The sequence below is a fragment of the Equus przewalskii genome, chromosome 18, assembly GCF_037783145.1.
Source record: "Equus przewalskii isolate Varuska chromosome 18, EquPr2, whole genome shotgun sequence".
In the NCBI taxonomy this organism is placed as follows: domain Eukaryota; kingdom Metazoa; phylum Chordata; class Mammalia; order Perissodactyla; family Equidae; genus Equus; species Equus przewalskii.
In genome coordinates this window covers 13,548,383-13,569,437 of record NC_091848.1, presented here as the reverse complement: position 1 = coordinate 13,569,437, position 21,055 = coordinate 13,548,383, and the positions used below count along the sequence as shown (strand labels likewise).

General features: G+C 40.2%; 1 protein-coding gene across 5 annotated transcripts in view; it reads left to right on the top strand.

The window, feature by feature from the left end:
* Positions 1-21,055, top strand: part of PLD1 (phospholipase D1) — a 201,844-nt gene that overhangs the window by 143,458 nt on the left and 37,331 nt on the right. For all 5 annotated transcript variants that reach the window (XM_008512881.2, XM_008512879.2, XM_070583129.1 and 2 more), the window contains 2 exons: positions 7,283-7,393; positions 10,049-10,137. In XM_008512881.2, the coding sequence (XP_008511103.1) occupies positions 7,283-7,393; positions 10,049-10,137 (200 nt within the window). The remainder of the gene's footprint in view (positions 1-7,282; positions 7,394-10,048; positions 10,138-21,055) is intronic.

Here is a 21,055-nt window from a genome sequence, read left to right as displayed (position 1 = left end):
CCAATAAGAATTTCTGCTTCTAAAGAAGTCATCCAAACTTGAGAGCTGACCTCAGCAGCTTCCACCGACACTTTTAAAATAATCTTGCTTGTTTCCCCTCAGTGCTGGGCGTTCTCAGAAGCCTGCCAAGAGCACTCCGAGGAGACATAGCAGAAGAAAGGCGTGGGGTTGGGGGTCGGAGGGAAGAGGGTTCGGAAACTGTCTATGCAGAGTATATAAAAGAACTTGTTTTCTCCCTGAAAAGACCAAACTAGATTCCTAAATGCTATCGTTGCTATTTAAGATAAATGACCAAGACAGAGGACATTTGACATGTCTGTTCAGGTGAAAGAAAATGGCTGATGCCAAATTAGCATCAATATGGAATCAATACACAGGAACAGTCCTTTATATTAAAATGGACAGCTTGTAGTAGAAAAGCCATTCCTTGGACAATCATTCCTGAGAAGCCCTACCAAACTGAGAGAAATAGTTCTACTGGGGTTGTATCTTTGATCTCCTTGTCTATTAAAGAAAACCACATTTACTTCAAATTCAAAAGAGCTGCCCACAGGTGCCTTTGGATTAGTGTCAGTCTCAGGATCCACAAACAGAAGTCTCTCCCCATCACCATCTCTTGATTTAACATCTTGGAGATGGTGCATTTGGCAGCCACAACCCTGGGAACCTGGGCCTCAGGTTTTGCTTGCAATATTACAGCATCACACTGCATCCCAAGGAAAATGACAAGACCAAATGAGAATAACGTAAGCCAGCCCAGCCAGCCCCTTCCCCGACTTTGAGCCAGCAGAGCTGCACAGACAGGTCCTGTCTCCTGGCACACTGTCAGATTTCAGCAGTTCATACCCATTAGCCTTGCTGACTAAACAAGGCCAACCGAGAAGATCTGAGTTTACAGCTAGAGTGGCAGCAGTCTTTCAAGTAAAACTTAAACTTCCATAAGAAGGTAGACCCGTCAGTTTCATAATAAGTGCTCAACACGTTGTTAGCCATTCTTACAGTTCAGCTGTGCTCTTTTTTTAAGCTTAGGTCAACATGCAGAATGTGTATTTTTTCCTTTTTGAAAGAATGTAAAGTCAGGAGACTGGATACTTTCTCCAAAGCTGAGAAATTCTATTTTTGAGCCAAGAGTCAAATGGAGGATGCTTACATTTTTCTTTTCAAATGTTTTCTCTTTCTGCTTCTCCTTCTTCTCCCAAGTACACTTCTCAAAATATATGTGATTCTCATGGGTATATGAATACGTCCAAGCTCACCAGATTATATACAGTAAATACGAGCAGTTTTTTGTATATCAATAAAAAAATAAAATGAGATAAAATATTTTTTAAAAACTATGATTCTCTGTGGACAAAATGACTATACTGGCATAGCTCGTTCTGTGTCCAAAATGTGTTTATAAACCATGCGAAGTGGATGAGGAAGGATTACATGTGTGGAGTGCTTCATGCTGTTGCTGTATCTGGCTACGTGGATCCTTTGATTTCTGTCAGATATTTGCTTTGGTTTGATAAGGGTTTTCTTGAGGTGCGTTTTCCAGGAGGCTAGTTCATTCCATCCGAAAGAATAAGCCCATCCTCCTTAGACAAAGGAGTACAGTAAACAGAAGTCGTCCGTGACTGGAGGAGCCTGGTCACGAGGGTAGGATCTGGCAGTGAACCCTTGTCCTTGGGGGACAAGTGGCCACCAAAGAGAAAGCCTTTGTGCCAAGTAGAACCTCAGAGAAGGTTGGAAAACAAGTGCTGTGCCATGGGGAGCAAGCCCAGCATCACAGAGCAGACCAGAAGAAAACGAGGAGGGTGCTGGAATCCAAAGCAGAAAGGCAAAGCTAAATGATGTAAAGTGATGCCCTGGGCGTGCAGGGGCTGGAGAGGTGGAAGGTTCAGGGAGGCCGATGACAGAAGAGGAAGATAGAGCACAGTCCAAAGGAAAGTGAACATGTAAGGATAGATCGTGAGAGCAAGCCCTGGGCATTGGGTGAAACCAGAGGGAGGAGAGAAGGGTCCTGTAGCACACATGCGGAGCAGAGAGAGAAGCCAGTCAAGATCAAGAGGTCATGGCTACTGGGCTGAGACCTTGACCTAGTGAGGAGGGCCTGGCAGCCCAAACCAGGATTATGCTGTGATCCTATGCTTGTAACCAGTCATAATGCTTAATTAATTTATTTATTTGAAATCAATTGGTCACAAAGAAATAACTTTTGTTTGAGAGTAGGTTTTCAGTTCCTTTTGGAAATTTCCCGTTCGAGGGGCTGAAACAGGGCAAGCAAGCATGGGCTCTACCTGCACGTGGAGCCTAGAATATCGCCCACCGTGAGGCCAGCTCCCCCTGACTGGAGGCCAGCTGGGGTCTCCCGGCGTCTCTGCCTCTCTAGTGGGAAGAAGCAGAGGCTGGTCAGGGACCCTGAAAGAGGTAGATACGCCTTTGTGTCCAGTGCTTTTAGGGTCTCGTGGAGAAGTCAGCTGTTTTGTCTCCCTTTTGAGGAAATTGAGGCCAGTGAAGGTTGACTAAAGAGTTTAAGGATATAGAAGATGCTGAGAAAACCAAACTGGAATCCAGGACTCTCAATCCTTTTGTAAAAAGCCAATATTCAAACCAGTGCAAAATTTAACAGCCCATTTCAGATATACTTCAGGATTGGAAAAGGAAAAAATACCAGTGGATATGGCTCTAATTACACTTTTGGCATTGGTATCTTCCCTGCTCCACTGGAGAGCCTTTCAGTAGTGGAAAACCTTGTACGTGCATAATATGATACTAATAACAATTGTTACCACTTCTTGAGCACTTATTTCAGGCCGGGCATTGTTCTAAGCGCTTTATATAAATTAAGTCATTTGATACAGCAATGCTGTGAAGTAGATGTTATTATCATCTCCATTTACAGATGAAGATATTGAGGCACAGAAAGGTTACGTAACATGCCTGAGTCACACAGCAGTGAAGATCAGAGCTAGGCCTGGTACCCAGACTGACAGCAGAGCCCGTGATCTTAACAAAGTGCCCTGCTGTGTCTTATTTGGCTGCTGTTGCATCTTTGGGCAGGATCTGCAAGTTATACTAAATTTATTCCTTTCACATTCATAATCCACGCCTACTATTAGAACATGTGCTTTCATACATTAATGTGCCACTTGGGCCATGTGATGAAGACATCTAAAAAAAAGACCCCGGGCTTCTGAAGATGAGGCCCTTGCTCTAGTTGTCTCTGTGTTCTTCCAACCTAACAAAATGCCTGGCATAAAGCAGTTGCTCGTTGTGCGTTTGGTAAATGGACGAAATAGCTACTGGTGAAAATCTGGCTTGCGCCAGCCACAGCACTCAACTGAACAGGAAGAACCCTGATTCCGCATGCACCTTAGTGAGTTATAAATTAGGTATCTACACGTCTGTCTCTCTCTCTAGGGTCTCAGGCTCTAGGAGCACAGGGACTGTTTTTTATTTTTCTTTTTATCCCCAGTGAAAGGCAAAGTGCATGGGACACAGCTGTGCTTGATAACTTTTTGGTGAATTCGGTGTATAGAGCCTCACACCCATCTGCAGAGAAAGCTGGATTCGAAGTCGCCAGTTATCAGATGAGTGTTGCTGATGTCCCCAGGACTCCACTGTGGTCTCATCCTAACTCTAGGGTGGATTTTTTGAGTCAAGTCAACCAACACGTGTTGAAATGACAAAAGGCACAGTTTTCTGAGCACTGAGCAATGCGTGTGGCAGAGGAGGAGGGGGTGACAGAGCTGCTGAAATGGGGGAGATGCCCTGGGAGGGCCCACTGTATGTAACGGGGTTAGGGCTTGTGGATAAAGAGAAAGCTGTATTTTAAGGTTAAAAAATAGGACACAGTACAGAGGAAAATGACTGGTTCTAGTTACAATTTTGAGGCTAAAACATGAAATCAGAAATATGCCCTTTACAACATACTTTAAAATTGTGTATTCAAACTTGTGGTTTGAAAAGTGTGGGTTAGATTTGATTCTCAGTATACTTGGGGCAGTAAGATAAACCAGGTTTGTGTGTGTGTAAGGAGGAGTCTGGGCTTGTCTCCGTTACACTGGTTTAGAAGAGAAATGCAAGACAAGTTGATCAGGCCAGTTAAGAAAAAAGAGAGAGTAAACCTTAAGTTTAAAACAAAAGGAAGTCAATCAAAATGTGTTTGACTTATGTGGCTGTTTGTAAACTTTCTAGACCATCAAATATTTAAAGCAGTTGACTTGATTTGTACGTACCTCAGGGTTTGGTGGTTCAGGGGTCGAGGCAGGGCAAAAGGGAAATTCGTATTTTCAGTTTATCTTGTGGTGATAGACAGATTTTAACTAATTAGAATAATAGTAAATGAATAATAATCTCAAGTGATTTTTTTCTCTATTGCTTGAAAGATATCTTCAAGTTTAGCCAAAAATGTTGACTTTTTAAAATTAAATGTTTTCATTGTGAGAAATGATATAGATTTGGCCTCAGAAGATGGGATAGATGATGCTGAGGCCCCCTCAGGAGGTGGGCGACCTCCCACATGCCGTGGGTTTATAGGCATCAGAGGGGCTCCCTCCACTTTGCTTATGCTCCCCCTCAGGTTGGTAATAAAATTCTCTTCTTTTGGCTTACAAATATACTTATTTTAAACATTTAAATACCTCTAGAAAGGGAAACATTTAGCATTATCCTTCACAGGAAAGATAGCAAACATGTGACCTTCTTGCTTTCCCTTCGTGGCAGCCATTGGCCATCAACCGTAGACTTCTTCCCAGTGTGTTTAGTTCCAAGAATCCTCTAGTTCCAAGAATTTAATGTAGGTGTCCAGGAAGCCACTTCGAATCAATTAGACTTGAAAACTATTTTCACTCCTAATTTATATCTTATGTGAACAAGTTTGTTAAATCTTTGAAGCAGAGCAAATTTTGAGCATGAGAAGGGAAAGAAAGTATAAGGTTTCTGGATTTGAGGGGAAGACTAAGTTACCACCAAAGGTGGTACATAAACTTTGCCCATCACTTTTTATTTATTTTTTTTGAGAAGATTAGCCCTGAGCTAACATCTGCTGCCAATCCTCCTCTTTTTCTTGAGGAAGATTGGCCCTGAGCTAACATCTGTGCCCATCTTCCTCTGTTTTATATGTGGGACACTGCCACAGCATGGCTTGATAAGCGGTGCGTAGGTCCGCACCGGGGATCCAAACCAGCGAACCCCAGGCTGCTGAAGCAGAGTGCACAAACTTAACCACTGCACCACTGGGCCTGCCCTGCCTATCACTTTTTACAAAGGTGGTAGACATTCCATATATCGAATATCTACTACGTGCCACATGCCATAGCTGTTTGTGATGTTATGCCAATTTTTTCTTCACAGCAGCTGTGTTTGTGTGTGTATGTATGTGAGAGAGAGAGAGAGATCTCGATTGTACAGTGGAGGAAACTGAGCCTCATGACATTAAAATGACTTACTCAAGGTGAAAGATCTAGTAAGTGCTATAATTTACTGTAAAACAGATCTTCAGAGTTATCTTTCCGATATACTCTGCAATTTTATGCGTTGTTCCCAGAGTTATATAGAATTAGATCAGTATGTATGCCATCAGAATCTTCTCAAGGTAGCCTGCTTTTTCAGGGCTATGCCCCTCAGGAAAAAAAATTCAACATGTGTTTGAGTGGACTAAGAACTGAAACTTCTATTTGTGCGACCTTTGTGTTTCTAGTGATGAGCGATAATGCAGTTCTTTGAAGATGATGTGACATCAAGATATTTTCCGAATGTGGATCATATTTATTTAAATTTTTCTTATGAGTTTTCTTTTGATATATTTGACTATTCCTGGTCACAATTAAATTTTCCAATTTCATTGCACGTACTCATCTGATAAAATTAAATAAAGGCTTTCAAAGCTATTTTGTAATAAATACCTCATACTGAATAAAGAAATAGCATTTTGTGGATGGCACAGTCGATGATTTTAGTAAGTACTAAGTTTGAGTTTCATTAGCCTAATAGATGCAATTTTTAAAGTCATTGATTAGAGCAGGAATTTTACCAGCCCTTTTATATATAACAGATATAAAACTGGTTACATATTGGATCACTTTATATATTCCTAATAATTTGGGGCCATTCTTTTATTTTCAATTTCAGTTGACCCCTTAAGGGACAGTTTCAATATTGATTTGAAATTAGGAATAGCAAATCAGTTTTTTATAGTAATGCTATTGCTTAAGGAAAATCAATTAATAAGTATTTATTGATTACCTACTATATACCCAACATTGTACTGCAGGACTAGTTAGAATGCTGAAAAAAATGACAACCAGTGGTTTCTTAGTGTTGAAAAAGGTTTCTGTGTCATCTAGGCCAACCTCCCGTGCACAGACACAGGCTGCTCTGCAGCATCTCTGACGTGATCCACCACAGCTCGAGTGTATCCTCTAATGTTCCCATTAATAATAGCAAACACTTATATCCCACTTACTAGGGAATAGGCCTCCTTCTGCACACTTCAGAGTAATTCATTTAATCTTCTCTACAGACTGTAAAGTAGATACTCAATTTTCTAGAACAGAAATCTGAGACACAAAGAGGTTAAGAAACTTGACCAAGATCACAGCCACTAAGTGTCTGAGCTAAGCCTTGAACCCAGGCAGTCCCACTCTGTGTCAGTGTATTTACCATATACTCAAGTGTCTGAGTTGGAAGCTCTTACCATAATCCAGGCGGGAGCAGGGGGGTGTGTGCATAGAGGGAGCCAGCATGAGTGAGAAAGTTGAGAGTTGAAGAGATATGCCAAGGATCAGACAGCTAATTAAAGGCAGAATCAAGATTATATATATCTAAATAAGTCTATTGTTTTGGGAAAAGGAATAATCACATTATCAAGTCAGAGCTAGGGTGACCATATCATATGGTTCAAACCAGGACACTTTTGAGAGTAGACGTGGAACCGTTAATACATACATCAGAACAACAGGCTGTCTGGTGTACTTACAGAACCATCATGGAAAAAGAATACAAATTGTCACCCCACTCATAGCCACCAGAAGAGGTACTTCTGGAATACACAAGTATAAACCACACCTTGTGGTTTCCAGTTTTGCATGAAAATAATCCTGGGTGGAAGAAGGTCTATTCAGAACTTGATTTCTAACTGGACTGCTTCCTTATGGATTACGTCCAAGGACCAGTTCCCCACCCACCTACTCTCCCTTGGTCCACACATGACCCCCAAACCACTGTACTCATTCACTTGTTCAGAAGAAAAAGGATCGACTTCATTGTTTGTTCATTTCTGGCTGCTTCCTTGTAGTTGCTCCGCTCTGCTGCTGATTGGTCTGCTGGCATCAAGTACCATGAAGAGTCCATCCACACCGCTTACGTCCATGTGATAGAGAACAGCAAGCACTACATCTATATAGAAGTAAGTCCTGCTCATGTAAATTAGTGTGACAACCTGCCTTCCCATAAAGAACATCCAGAGTCTCCCCTCATCTGGAGGGTCCCCAAACTCAGGACCTGCTGGATAGATTAGTGTATGTTGAGATGTGAAGAGACCTCAGGTCACCTGAATTTTGACCTCCCCAGTATACCATTTGCTTTGCATTTTCATTAACCAGGACTCTAATAGGAGTCCCCGAAATCCTTGTTATTAAAATGTATCAACTCACTGCAATATTATTAGCCAGAAATACCCCAGCATGGATGAGTAAGTTTTGATTTGGCTTTATTTGGAGGTTGTTAAGTGAAAGGCATGTGCTGCTTCAGGAGAGAACACACAGGGGTAAGCTGCTAAAATGGAGACCACTGGATGCCACTGGTTTGGGATATTGGAGTACGGAGCGTGCAAGGAGAAGAACGTGGATAAGGAAGATGGGAGAATATTGAGGGCAGGGACCACCTTCTTCAATCCTGTGTGAACACTGTTCATTATAAAGCTTTTTCAGATCCCAGAGTTTGTGTTCAGAGGATGGGAGAAAATCTGGGGATACTGGGTTTAGTTTGGGAAGCTTAATTGTGCTATAAGGTAGATATCAAGCTAGCTCAGGGCACTTTGAAAATCCTGAAAAAACAATAAGTCGTGATAATTGAAAAACAAATTAGAGCACTTCTCCCTTCCTTATTTTATTCTTTTCTTTCCCCTTAAATTTTTAAAAATGTATGGAGGGACATCCTAGCCCTATTTTCCTTTCCCTTGAGTCCTGGCCGTCTGCTCTTCCATGCAGTGACCATTCATGAAAGGCAGATAGTAAAGAATTGGAGCTTTATTTATTTCACAAACCTGGAGAAAGAGAAGCTGATTAAAAATATTAGCGGGCTGGGGGCCGGCCCTGTAGCCAAGTGGTTAAGTTCACACGCTCCACTTCGGCAGCCCAGGGTTTTGCTGGTTCGGATCCTGGGCGCGGACATGGCACTGCTCATCAGGCCATGCTGAGGCGGCATCCCACATGCCACAACTAGAAGGACCCACAACGAAAAATATACAACTATGTACCGGGGGGCTTTGGAGAGAAAAAGGAAAAATAAAATCCTAAAAAATATATATATATTAATGGGCTAAATACAATGTAGTATCCTGGATGGGACCCTGCACCAGAAAAAGGACATTAGTGGAAAAAGTAGTGAACTCCGAATAAAGTCTAGAGCTTAGTAATACTAATACAACTAATATTATTAATTTCAACAATTATACCAGAACAATGTAAGATGTTAACAGCTGGCTCATCCATTACCCAGGATCTTTTTGCTTTATCTCTTTTTACTAGCATTAAGTCAGTTTTTCTTATTAATGCTACCACAGTGCTAAATGAGGTCAGTAATGCCATGTTGATGCACACAGCTATGAACACAAACCTCGTTGACACACCTCTAGCGGAGGTCAGTGGTCAGTGTTCACCCTGCTCTCTCCAAAAAAGGAGGCATAAAGGTCATGACATGTGGCCAGGGAGTGTTTATGGCTGCTGAGGAATACTAGGCTTCTCCGTAATATGAATTCAGAAAAACAACTTGCTTTGGTTGCCGCTGAGATTTTGATTGATGCCCTCAGGGGAAACACATTCTCAAATGAGTTTCTGCACCATGTCATTCTGTAAGTTTGTCTTCAGGAGGCAGTTTACAGATTTATGCACTTACGTGTAAAAATGCATATAGTAGTGATAATGTTGCAAAGGGATGACAGCCACATTTTGAGTCATTGCCTATATGTCTCTTTACCTTAAGATGATTAGCAAAGCTTACTTTGTGATGATTATACTTATAAATTAAAGGTGTATTATAACAATTTGTATAAATAGGACATGCAATGGTCATAATATTTGTTCCTAATATTTAACATCCCTTTATGCAGCGACTAAATCTTTTATACCATTATGATAATAATGTTGTACCCTGTTTTTTAGTAAGACTTTTGAAGAATATTTTAGAGATAGGTAGAATAGCAGAAGTACTTAAAGAAAAAAAGAAATAAAAATATTTCTTTTTCCATTTTATTGGTTTATTTATATACATGCACCATGCTTACAGAAGAGATTTGAAGCTCCTTAAAATAGACATTCAGGAATAATAAGAGACCCAAACAATTGGAGATAAGGCAAAAGCCGGTAATAGGAAATAAGGGAGGAAGGGTGGAGAAAATTAGACCAGGATTCTGCCATCTACCCTGTTAAAAAAGTAAACTTGTATGAGATAGGGTGTTTGCCAATATAGAATTTTTAATCATAAGCATTTACACAACATGTGAACTTGAAAAAAAACTAATTTCTCTGTTGATTAAATTTGGAACATTTCTACCGTTCTGAGAATGTAACCTACAAGGAATTTGCATGATGACACAATAGTTAAGGCTTCCACTCGACTAAGCTGTTATACGTGATATTACTAGAAAGGCATGAGAGTGAGGGGCGGCTGCTTCTCTTCTCAGTGTCATCGGTTTCATAAGCCATTTCAGTAATCAGAACGTCTGCTAGGCGAAACGTTTTTTTAAAATATCAATGTAGTTTTGTTATATACCACATTTTCCTTATACACATACTGCTAAGATAAGCAAGACATACATGATTGTCCTTTTTATTTCTCATAGAACCAGTTTTTCATAAGCTGTGCTGATGACAAGGTCGTGTTCAACAAGATAGGTGACGCCATCGCCCAGAGGATACTGAAAGCTCACAGGTAACGTTTTCGGCATTTGGGGAGGTGTCCTTACTGCTTTTGAAAGCCCATTTTGAAAATGCTCTTTCCTAGCAGGCATGAATTTGGTTCAGCAAGCAACAGGTTATTGATTCCTGAAGTCTGAGTCAGTTGCTGGGAATTTTTGAGTCCATTTTTGAGGGAATTCTTCCAGGCACAGTCATTTTTTCCTGGCCAGTCTCTTTCCCACGCACTAGATTTTTGATTTGATTTATTTAATCGCAGACAGTGAGCTGTGTTCACTTAGAAATAAAGCAAAATAGTCGTAATATTTTTCCATGGGTTATATTTAAATTCTTGTTACCCTCTGTCTTATGTCTCCAGCTCATGGGATTATTTCTTTAATAGCACTTTTATTAAGATAGAGTTCACATCCCATACAATCCACCCATGAAACTGTACAATTCACTGATTTTTAGGATATTCACAGAGTTGTACAACTATCACCTAATCAATTTTAGAACATTTCATCTCCCCAGAAAGAAACCCCAGACCTGTTAGCAGTCACTACCCATTTACCCTGCTTGTAGCCCCTGGCGACCCCTAATCTACTTGGTTTTTCTGTAGATTTGCCTAGTCTGGGCATTTCTTTATAAATGGAATCACGCAGTCTGTGTTCTTTTGTGACTGACTTCTTTCACTTAGCTTAATGTTTTCAAAGTTCATCTAAGTTATAGAAGGTATCAGAATTTCATTTATTTTTATTGTCAGGTAATATTCCATTATCTGGATATTCCACATTTTATTTATCCATTCATCAATTGGAAGATATTTGAATTGTTTCCACTTTTTGGCCACTATGAATAATGGTGCTATGAACATTCTGTACTAGTCTTTATGCAAACATGTTTTCATTACTCTGAGGATGGGGCTCTGGATCACAGGGTGACTCTATGTTTAACATTTTGAGGAGCTGCCAGGATGTTTTCAAAATCAGCTATACCATTTTACATTCCCATAGGGTATAAGAGCTCCAATTTCGTTATATTATCACCAATTCTTATTATTACCTCTCTTTCTTATTATAGCCATCCTAGTTGATGTGAAATGGTATCTCATTGTGCTTTTGATTTGAATTTCCCTAATGACAAATGATGTTGAGTATATTTTTGCTTGTTTATTGGCCAATCAAGTATTACCTTTGTAGAATGTCTGTTTAAATCTCTTGCCCATTTTTCAATTAGGTTGTGTTTTTATTGTTGAATTGTAAGAGTTCTTTATATATTCTAGATACAAGTCTCATATCAGATTTATGATTTGCAAATACTTTCTTCCATTCAGTGTATTTTCTTTTTTACTTTCTTGAAAGATGTTGTCCTTTGAAACATGAAAGTTTTTAATTTTCATGAAGTCCAATTTATCTGCTTTTTCTTTTATTGCTTGTACTTTGGTGTCATAACCACAAAATCACTGCCTAATCTAAGATCATGAAGATTTGCCCTGTTTTCTTCTAAGAATTTTGTAGTTTTAGGTCTTAGGCCTTTGATTCATTTTGTTGTTTTGTATATGGTGTCTAATTTCATTTATATGTAGAAGTCCAATTTTATTTTTTGGCATGTGGATGTGTAGTTGTTCCAAAACCATTTGTTGAAAACTGTTCTTTCCCCACTGAATTGTCTTGGCACCTGGGACTATTTCTTTTTATGACTAATTTTAGCTCTGTGTAAGAGCAGCAAAAGAAACAAACAAACAAAACCATTACATTTTATTATTTCAATTCATTGAACAAGAACAGTGGAGAATGTTAAGTGTATACACATTTGGGGATTAAAACACTTTTTGGAGCCAGCCCTGATGGCCTAGTGGTTAAAGTTCAGCGCCCACCACTTTGGCAGCCCGGTTTTGCTTCCCAGGCGTGGAACCACACCACCTGTCTGTGGGTTGCCATGCTGTGGTGGCAGCTCATGTAGAAGAACTAGAATGACTCACAATTAGGATATACAACCATGCACTGGGGTTTGGGGGAGGAAAAAGAAGACGAAGATTGGCAACAGATGTTAGCTCAGGGTGAATCTTTCCCTGCCAAAAATCAAAATGCTTTAGACTTAATCCAAACATAAAATGTAAGAAACAAAACACTTTTGATTTCCAGAGTTATGTGGTACTTTGATATCTGTTTTTCACATAATATGTGGGGATTTTTAGATGTAAGAACATTTTATGCAGTAACTACCAGCATTTTATATGTTTCACAGTTTATAGACTCTTACTGAATCTTCACAACTACTCTTGAAAGTAGATCATATAATTTTGTTGTTGTTGTTGCTGTCCCCATTTTTAGAGTTAAGAACCAACATTCAAGAGGTCATGTGACTTGCCTAGGCCACTAAGAGCAATAGGCAAAAACAGGTTTGAGCCCAAGTCTTTGGACCTCTGGCACAATGCCTCCCCCTATGTAACTGATTCATTGACGGTTAGGATTAAAGACCCCTTCAGGATTTGCCCCAAATTGAGACAAGCAGGATCGGCCTTTGTTTTTCCCTCCTCCCCTTGACTGGTCATTGGATGCAGGCTGCCTCCAGGGAATGGGCATGACCTTGGGTGAGGCAGGTCCCTTTGGCCTATAGAGGGTGATTCAGAGGGCAATTCCTGGAGAAGGACTTCGCTGTGAGCGAGTACTCAGCGGCCAACACTCTCAGCAGCTGAGGGAATGGCTGTCTTGGTCCAGCAGTGAGGGCATCTGGGTAGCACACCACAGCACCCACCACATCCTGCAGGATGTACACTGGATCTCACCCTTTACTCACATCAAAATCACCACTGGACCTTTACAAATATACAGAGAGCTGGACTCAAGTCCAGGCTTACTGGATCAAATTTCCTGGAGTGGGGCCCTGGCACCTGTATTTTATAATGTTCCACGGGTAACTCCAGAGCATAGCCGAGAGTCCTTAGTACTCACCTAGAAGAGTGTATATGACCATAAATATTAATGATGCTCTATGCTTTTACAGGTGGCTTTTATCCTTTGCTTTCTTATATGCTCTTTTTTAATAAAGTCACCATAGGATCTGTTTCTGAGATGACTTACAAACAGTCTTTTTACAGTTAAACATACATCTTCACACGGAGATTTCTTGCATCCTTGCCACTCTCCCAATTCTATGCACCAATTTATGTCTGATTTACAACATTGGATTATCTTTCTGTCAACTCTTGCGTTTCATTGATGCAAGAGAGTCCACTTTGTCTATAAAGCACTTTTGACAAAAGAGAAAAATAATTTTTTCATGAAATTGAAATAAGTTGCGGAAATACATTAAGTTGACAAATGAGCTCATTGGGCTGAGCAGTGAATCATGAGTTTTGGAGCTGTGATCAGCTAAGAAGGAGAGTAGCTCGTATACCTTCGATCTCTACTTTGCTCATCCCAGTTATTAGTTGCCTATAATAGAGGGTTATTAGGTACCCGTAAGATTTGGTTTTAAGTGTTTGGGAGTCTGAAAGAATATTTTTCTTTAGTATATTAATTTGTCCTTGAAAATTTGGACTTATTCTAAAATCATAGCGTTTTAGGGCTTTAAGATATTTTCTGATTGAACATTTCCCAGTGATCCTATGAGCTGCTCCTAAGGGGAAAAGGGATCCATGGTAGGAGAGTGTGGTAAGATCGCATCTGTTGTAGATTGCATCTCACGCTTGGAAGTTCACAGAGCACATTAAAGATGCTATTTCAAGCTTACTTTGCAGAAAATGGAAAGTGAGTCCATCAAATTTCAAATTAACTGTGTGCCATTTAGCTGTGATCTCTGAATAGTCTCACTTTCTTTGACAGTCACGTTTCAAAGTAGTATGTATATCACGCCTTCAGACTTTTAGTAGATATACACACGTATCCTGGAAACATATTTTACATTTTTCCCCTCCTCTGTATCTCCACATTATTGTTCATCTCCTGTGTTAACTGCAACTGTGAAATATATTTTTACTTAGTAATTTCTTGTCCTCTTAACTTGTATTCTTAGGAAAGGTAAAGGCAGAATTAAAAAACTCAACGTGCAGGCTGCCTGTAGTGGGGCTCTACTTTTCACAGAAAGCCATGATGTGCCATGCCCAAGCTTACCCCACTCTCCTCCTTCATTGACTTCTCTGCTCTCCACTCTTCTGAGATTCGGAACTTCCCTACCAAAGTCACGTGCCTAGCAACAAGTATAATTCCGGCTGTTGGAAAAAGAATAGAACGTAGCACAAAGCAGATGGAGGGAAAAGACAGCCAGCATTCAGCCAGGCTTGACCAAGGAGCACAGGCTGTCTTCCAGGTCCCTCCCACCCTGCAGAGATGGCAGTCTTTAAATTACCAACTCCCTCCACTGGGCTGAGCCCTTCCTTTTCTGCCATTGCTGGAATTCAGCCCCACACCACTTTGCTGAAGCGAGTTCTCTGCTCCCCTCACTTCCTCCTGGTTCCCTCTCAATAGCCATAATTCTTCCCAGAAACAGGTTTTTGCATCACCTCCTTGCTCTGATCCATGACCTAGAGCCTCAGAATATTGTTCATCTCGTGCTGAACTGGAAATCTCTACACAAACAGAAGGTCTGCTCTAATAAGTACACCTGTCTTAGAGTTGAGACCAGCTCCCAACCCACTTGAAGCCTGTTTTGACAACTCAAATCTGACTATAGATCAGGGAGAAGAAATCATAATCCACAGTTCAAAATCAACTGGTTTATACTATGTTTGAATAAGCCAAAAGACAGAATAGAAACAAGTGACCCAGGTAGAAAACATTTAAAAACACTGTGTTTTTAATGAATGAATGTTTTCTGAGGATGAAACCATTTTTGTTTATGGAAACTTGACGTGCGTAATTTTTCTGCCTTGGTAAAAAGTCAAGAAGTGAGAGAGTGCATTTTGCACTGTTAATCACCACAAAGTTGACACATACAATAAAAATAGGCAGTTAATTTAATGCCTCTGTATTTTAATATTAAACTGTATTGAAAAACACACTATTAAACTACACTGAAAAATACACAATTTTGAAAATTTCTCAAACTCTTCGTTCTCCCTGTAACCGTAGAGCGGTTCCAGATGGTGCGTGCGGTTCGCCCGTAAGTGGGTGCTATGGGGAACACTCCTCTGGGGAATCTAAAATTAGCTGTGGACCAGGTGTCTGGCAACCTGGATTCTTTCCAACTCTGTTATCTAGAGGTCCGTGGCCTTTTGACTATGGTTGGCTCTCTGAATCCATGGGTTCCGTATCTGTGGATTCAGCCAACTGTGGGTTGCACAACACGGAACACGGGGTTACGGAGGGCCAGCTAAGGGATTTGAGTATCCACGGATTTTGGTCCTCACGGGGTATCAGTAAGCAATCCCCCACGGATACCAAGGGACAACTGTATATCAGTTTGCCTTTCTGACACTCTGTTTTTTCACCAACAAAATAATATCTGCCCTACCTAGCTCATATGAATGGATGTGAAAGCAATTTAAAAAAAAAATAAAGTACCAGTTTATGTAAGAAATTATTATGTTATTCCCAGGAAATCCATCATCTGGAAATATGCTAGCTCATTGTAAACTGAGGGAGGATAAAGAAGCACTGTTTCAGAATTAATTAATATTTATGTTAGAAACAGAAACATTAAATTTTAAACAAAATCCTTTAATTAAAACACTAAATTAGAAAAAACAAAAATGTTTTAATTAAAGAGATATTTAACATGCCTTATTTTAAGTTATTAGATGGCTACTGCTGGATTAAAAAAACTTACTTTGGCTTCCTACCGCTGGCACTTGTTCACCCTGTGACAAGTAGAGGCACACTACTAAAACACCGTCCAGAGGTGTCCTGCCAGAAATTTATAGCTGTCTCCTCCTGGGAAGCAATTTTTGGATTTCCCGTTATTGATGGGATAACACCCTTCCCCAAAATATCAAATAAAAGGTATTCTGAAGCATAACATGAGTTCAGTTACGCTTCGTTTTATTTTAATTTCAGGCATTATTTACTTCATTATGCTTTGAAGGTGCGCACACTTTCTCATTTAAATCACTGGTTGTTAATTGAATAATAATGTTACCGAATAGTTTTTGAGTTTTTCCACATCCAAGGCGCTTTGTCTGCATTACTTCGCTCAATTCTCGTGTCAACCTTAGGAAGCAGAGGCGTAATTATTCCTATTCTTCAGATGAGGCAGCTGAAGCCACATGAGCTTAGGTAACTTGCCTGAGTCACAGACTGTGGACGAGTGGAGCTGAGACTCAGACCGTGTCTTTAGGCCCTCAGCCTGGGTTCACCACTCAGCTACAAAGCTTCCCTCATTTCAGGGGAAGTAGAAATGTTCTAGTTAAGCCTCCCAGAAATCTACAAGGGATACTTTATTTTAAAATAAAAAAAGCCACATGAACATTTTATTTCTTAAAGTAATTGCTTGAAAGATGGAAATTTCTTAGGCTTAAAGAAAAATCCACATCCTATAATTACCATATCCTATAATTTGTATCCCAAGCTGAGAGGACATGTTGAGTATGTTTCAGAAGCACCATCTTAAAGAAATTTAAACTGCAGTTGAATAAAAACCATTTAAATTAAGTATGCCAGTTGTGGGTTTCACATTTTTCTCGCGTGAGATAACCTCCAAGCTCTATGAGTTTCCTGGAGAAGAGGTTACACTGGGGCAGCAAATGACAGCACATCATGGCAGGAGAACTTCTGATTTAGATCATTTAATTGCTTTCATTTGATGCCCAGAATGATATAAACGGTCATCTCAGCAGATAGATGTAAAGGTTAGCACAGGGCAGAGGCCAGCAATCAAATCACGTTGAGCCTGAGCACGTGCCCTGGCAGAAAGAGGAAGGAAGGGAGACGGCTCTAAAAAAAAATGAGAATGAAAACAGCTGGGTTGTAGTGGGACCAGTTTAATAAAAGATTTTGTAGAATCTTATTTGGGGGCTACTGAGGGACATGCCTCCCAAAGGTTATCAAGTCTGGAGTGAAGTCTAAGTCAAACATGCTCGGCTAACCCTGAACAGTCTTACATTTAAAAGCTTGCCATTTTCAAAAGATCAGCGACAAGAGAAATTACGTGTGTGTGCACAATGTATAATACGTCATAATCTATAAAGTCACACACATAATACGCAAAGTCATTGCTAGTGGGGCCAGCATTTCTAGTGGACTAGTAATGATTTTAGCCGACTGCCCCATTTACAGGTGAGACCACAGAAGACCAGAAAGGTCTATGGCATTTTAAGATTTGCCAAACCCAGAATGAAATGGGTTATGTGCCAAACCGCTGAGAAGCTGCAGATCCAGCTCTCACATAACTGATACCACTATCGTATAAAGTTCTCTCCACAAAAACACCACGCCCCAACCACAATTCTTCTTACTTCTGGCAGCATTTGCTGCTGCAATGAAACGATTTATACCAGCTCTTGAAGTTTACGACAATGAAATATATCTACAAATCTCAAATTCTCAAAAAATAAAATGTCTCGTCTGAAGAACTGAAGAAGCACGATGAGCTCCTTTGGGGCCTTCTTACAGATCCTGAGACCCCACTCTGAGCTCTCTGACTGCTCTCCGTGCTGAGGAGGGACCAAGGGGGTGGGGGTGGGGGAGCACAGATTTGGGGGGAGAGAAGAACGAAGAGGGAAAAGTAGCAGGAAGCCACTGCTACGACCCATTTACAGGGTGCATTAGTCCTCTGATTTAAAGGTACAGGCAGCATTACAGCAATTACAGAAATGAAAAATACTAATTTTAAAGATCCTACGTTCTCACCACCCTAAATAACTCACTTTTTATTTTCCTATTTCCTTTTTGTCCATATTAAGATGCATACTTACTTTTCTATTGAATTGTAGCTTATTTCCTTTTTGTATAACTCACCTGATTTATCTCAAGTCCCATTTCCACACAATAGAAGGAAATTTAATTTAGTCACTTCCTGATATATGTGGCCAAATCCAGTGATCTCTCTTTATTTCTGCTCTGGACTCAGTCAGGGTGCTACCTGGCTTCACCTCTCCCTGACACAACGCCGTCCTTGGTATAGATGCTAAGGGGTCCTGGACCTACAGGAAGAGGCCACCAGCTCTCAGTATTGACCTATCTCGGGTCTGTTCTGGCATCTGCTTACTGCAACTTGGGGGCCTCAGCCTTCTCCTTTCAGCCCTGCCCTTCTGCCACTTCTCTATCACTGCCATATCACGTGGGCTGGTAGACTACACTTAGCACTTCTCTGGGGTTCCCCTGGAAGCAAGGCTCAGATCCTCATAGCTCCATATCCTCATGTTTAAAAGGGGACAGGGTCTGCCATGTTCTCCCTGGAATTCAGCTTCAGGGTAAAGGACAGGGTCCCTGTACTGAGTCTCACTCTTATTTCTTTATACTCCTGCCTCAGCTCAAAGGATCTCTATCTGGTTCCCCTAAATCTAAAAAGTTGACATCTTTGTCTCCTAGTTCCTTGGTGAGAGTGCCCCGCGGAGAGCAATGCCTGCTTCATATCTCCAGTTACAGAGTGGGGAGAGTTAACACATTTAAGGGGAAAAATTATTTAATATTTCACAGTATCAGCCTGCCACATTTGTAATTGTCTTGTGATTGTAACTTTGCATCAGGGCCATTTTAACACGGAAGTATTTTGCCTGTTAGTCATCATGGTGGGCATTTTTCATGGCTGCAAAAAAAGTTATATCCATTGAGTGGCTATCGCATAATTTAGTTAACCATCCCCCTATTATGGGACATTTATGTCCCATTTTTAGCTATCACACATAGCACTGCTATAAGAGTTAGTGAGTTTTGAAAGAAAAACTTATTTTAACAAAAAGTCTGAGAATGCAATTTTATAAAATTGTTCTGAACTAAAGTGGATGAAGCGATTGCCTGCATGATGGCTTGGTGCCCACTAGCTCATATCTTGCTTTTAAGATCATAAATAATTTTGCACATTAGGGGGTCGGGTTCCTGCCCTAAGCTGATTGCTATAATTGCCCCACCCCCACGTTAGGAGGATGCAGTGTTTCAGAAAAGACGAGGATCCTCAGCCGCTGAGAACTGTTGTCTTCTGGGGATGAGATCAAGGAAGGAGATCAGACATACTATCACAAAGAATTTTCTCTTCATTGGCTTCAACTTAATGACAATTTTGTGGCTCGAAATTCTAGAGCCCTTTTTTCTACAGCAGTGGAAATCTAAGTGGTACCTGCTAATTTGCGGAACACCCTTTAAAAATTTCATCATTCAGGACATTCAGGAACTGCAGCCTTATACGAAAGCTAAGGCCTTGATATGGAGCTAAGAGAGTCCCAAGGACAAGAAAATGTGGACATTCTGATTCCTACAAACTAGATTTGCAAGAACGTTTTATCTAAAGATGTAAGATTTTTATAGGACATTTCTTAACATCCTACACATGAGGTCTCTATTTTGAAGTCATTTTTGCTGTTATAAAATACAAGGATAAAAGAGAACCATCTTTTACAAACAGAACCACAAACAATACCAGCAATACCACCTCTATGATTTTTCCAAAAATCTGAAAAATGACTTATGTGGGTCAGCATGCATAGGAAATAGTTGTTTTGAAATAGCTAAAAACTAGAAACAATTTAAATGCCCACAAAAATGGAGAACTGGTTTAATTATTATAGTGCGAATGTAGGATGGAGTACTATATTGCTGTTGTTGAAAAATGGGCAACTCTCTATGTGCAGATATCAAAAGATTTCCGGGATACACTGGTAAATGATAAAAATAATGTTCAGAAAAGTGTCTATAGTATTCTAACATTTGTTAGAAGGGGAGAGTATGTATATATGCTTATAAATTCATAGATTAATTCATTTCTAAAAGAACATGGAAGATAACAGGAATTGCCATCAGGGAGGGGAAACAAGGTCTGAAGACAAAGGAGAGAAAGAGAATTTTTTTGTATCATGAGTATATATAACCCACTAGACTATGTGATTTATTTCGTGGTTGCTCAAAAAAACTAAACATAGAATAACTATATGCCAGCAATGCCACTCCTGGGTGTACACCCAAAAGAACTGAAAACAGGGACTCAGACAGATACTATATGCTGATGTTTACAGCAGCGTTATTTACAATAGCCAAAAGGTGGAAACAACCCAAGTCCCTATTGACAGATGACTCGATAAGCAAAATGTGGTCTGTACATACAATGGAATGTTATTCAGCCATTAGCGTGAAGGAAATTCTGACACATGCTACAACATGGAAGAAAGTTGAAGACATTATGCTAAGTGAAATAAGTCTGACACATAAGGACAAATATTGTATGATCCCATGTAGATGAGCTATCTAGAAGAGGCAAATTCATAGAGACAGAAAGTAGATTAGAGGTTATCAGGAGTTATAGGGAGGGGAAATGGGGGAGCTATTGCTTAATTATCACAGTTTCTGTTTGGAGTGATGAAGAAGTTTGGGAAATAGATATCATGATGGTTGCACAACATGTGAATGTAATTAATACCACTGAATGGTACACCTAAAAATGGCTAAAATGGCAAATTTTATGTTATATAGGTATATTTTACCACAATAAAAACAATTCGGATAAAGCGTATTTTAATTTGAAGAAAAAAGTCCTGTGCAGCTTAACCTTATGTCTACCAGAGGCTTCCCAGAAACATTCTTCCAACCCGACCCCATCCTCTCAAAGCAAATAGTATCAGCGTGTACTGTGTGCCAGGGTCCTCTGTTGGGCACCGGCAAAAATAGAAAGATATGTGGACATACATCCTGTGTTTCAAAAGAGCTTATCACGTAGCCCAGGCAGCAGACGAGTATATAACTATTGTGTAAAGCAAAAACAGTGCTGAATAGACATACCTGCCATGTGCCGTGGGAGTGAGAGGGAGGAGTACACCAATTTTGACTGGAAAATCCAGGATGGCTTGACCAGGGAAGGAGCCATTT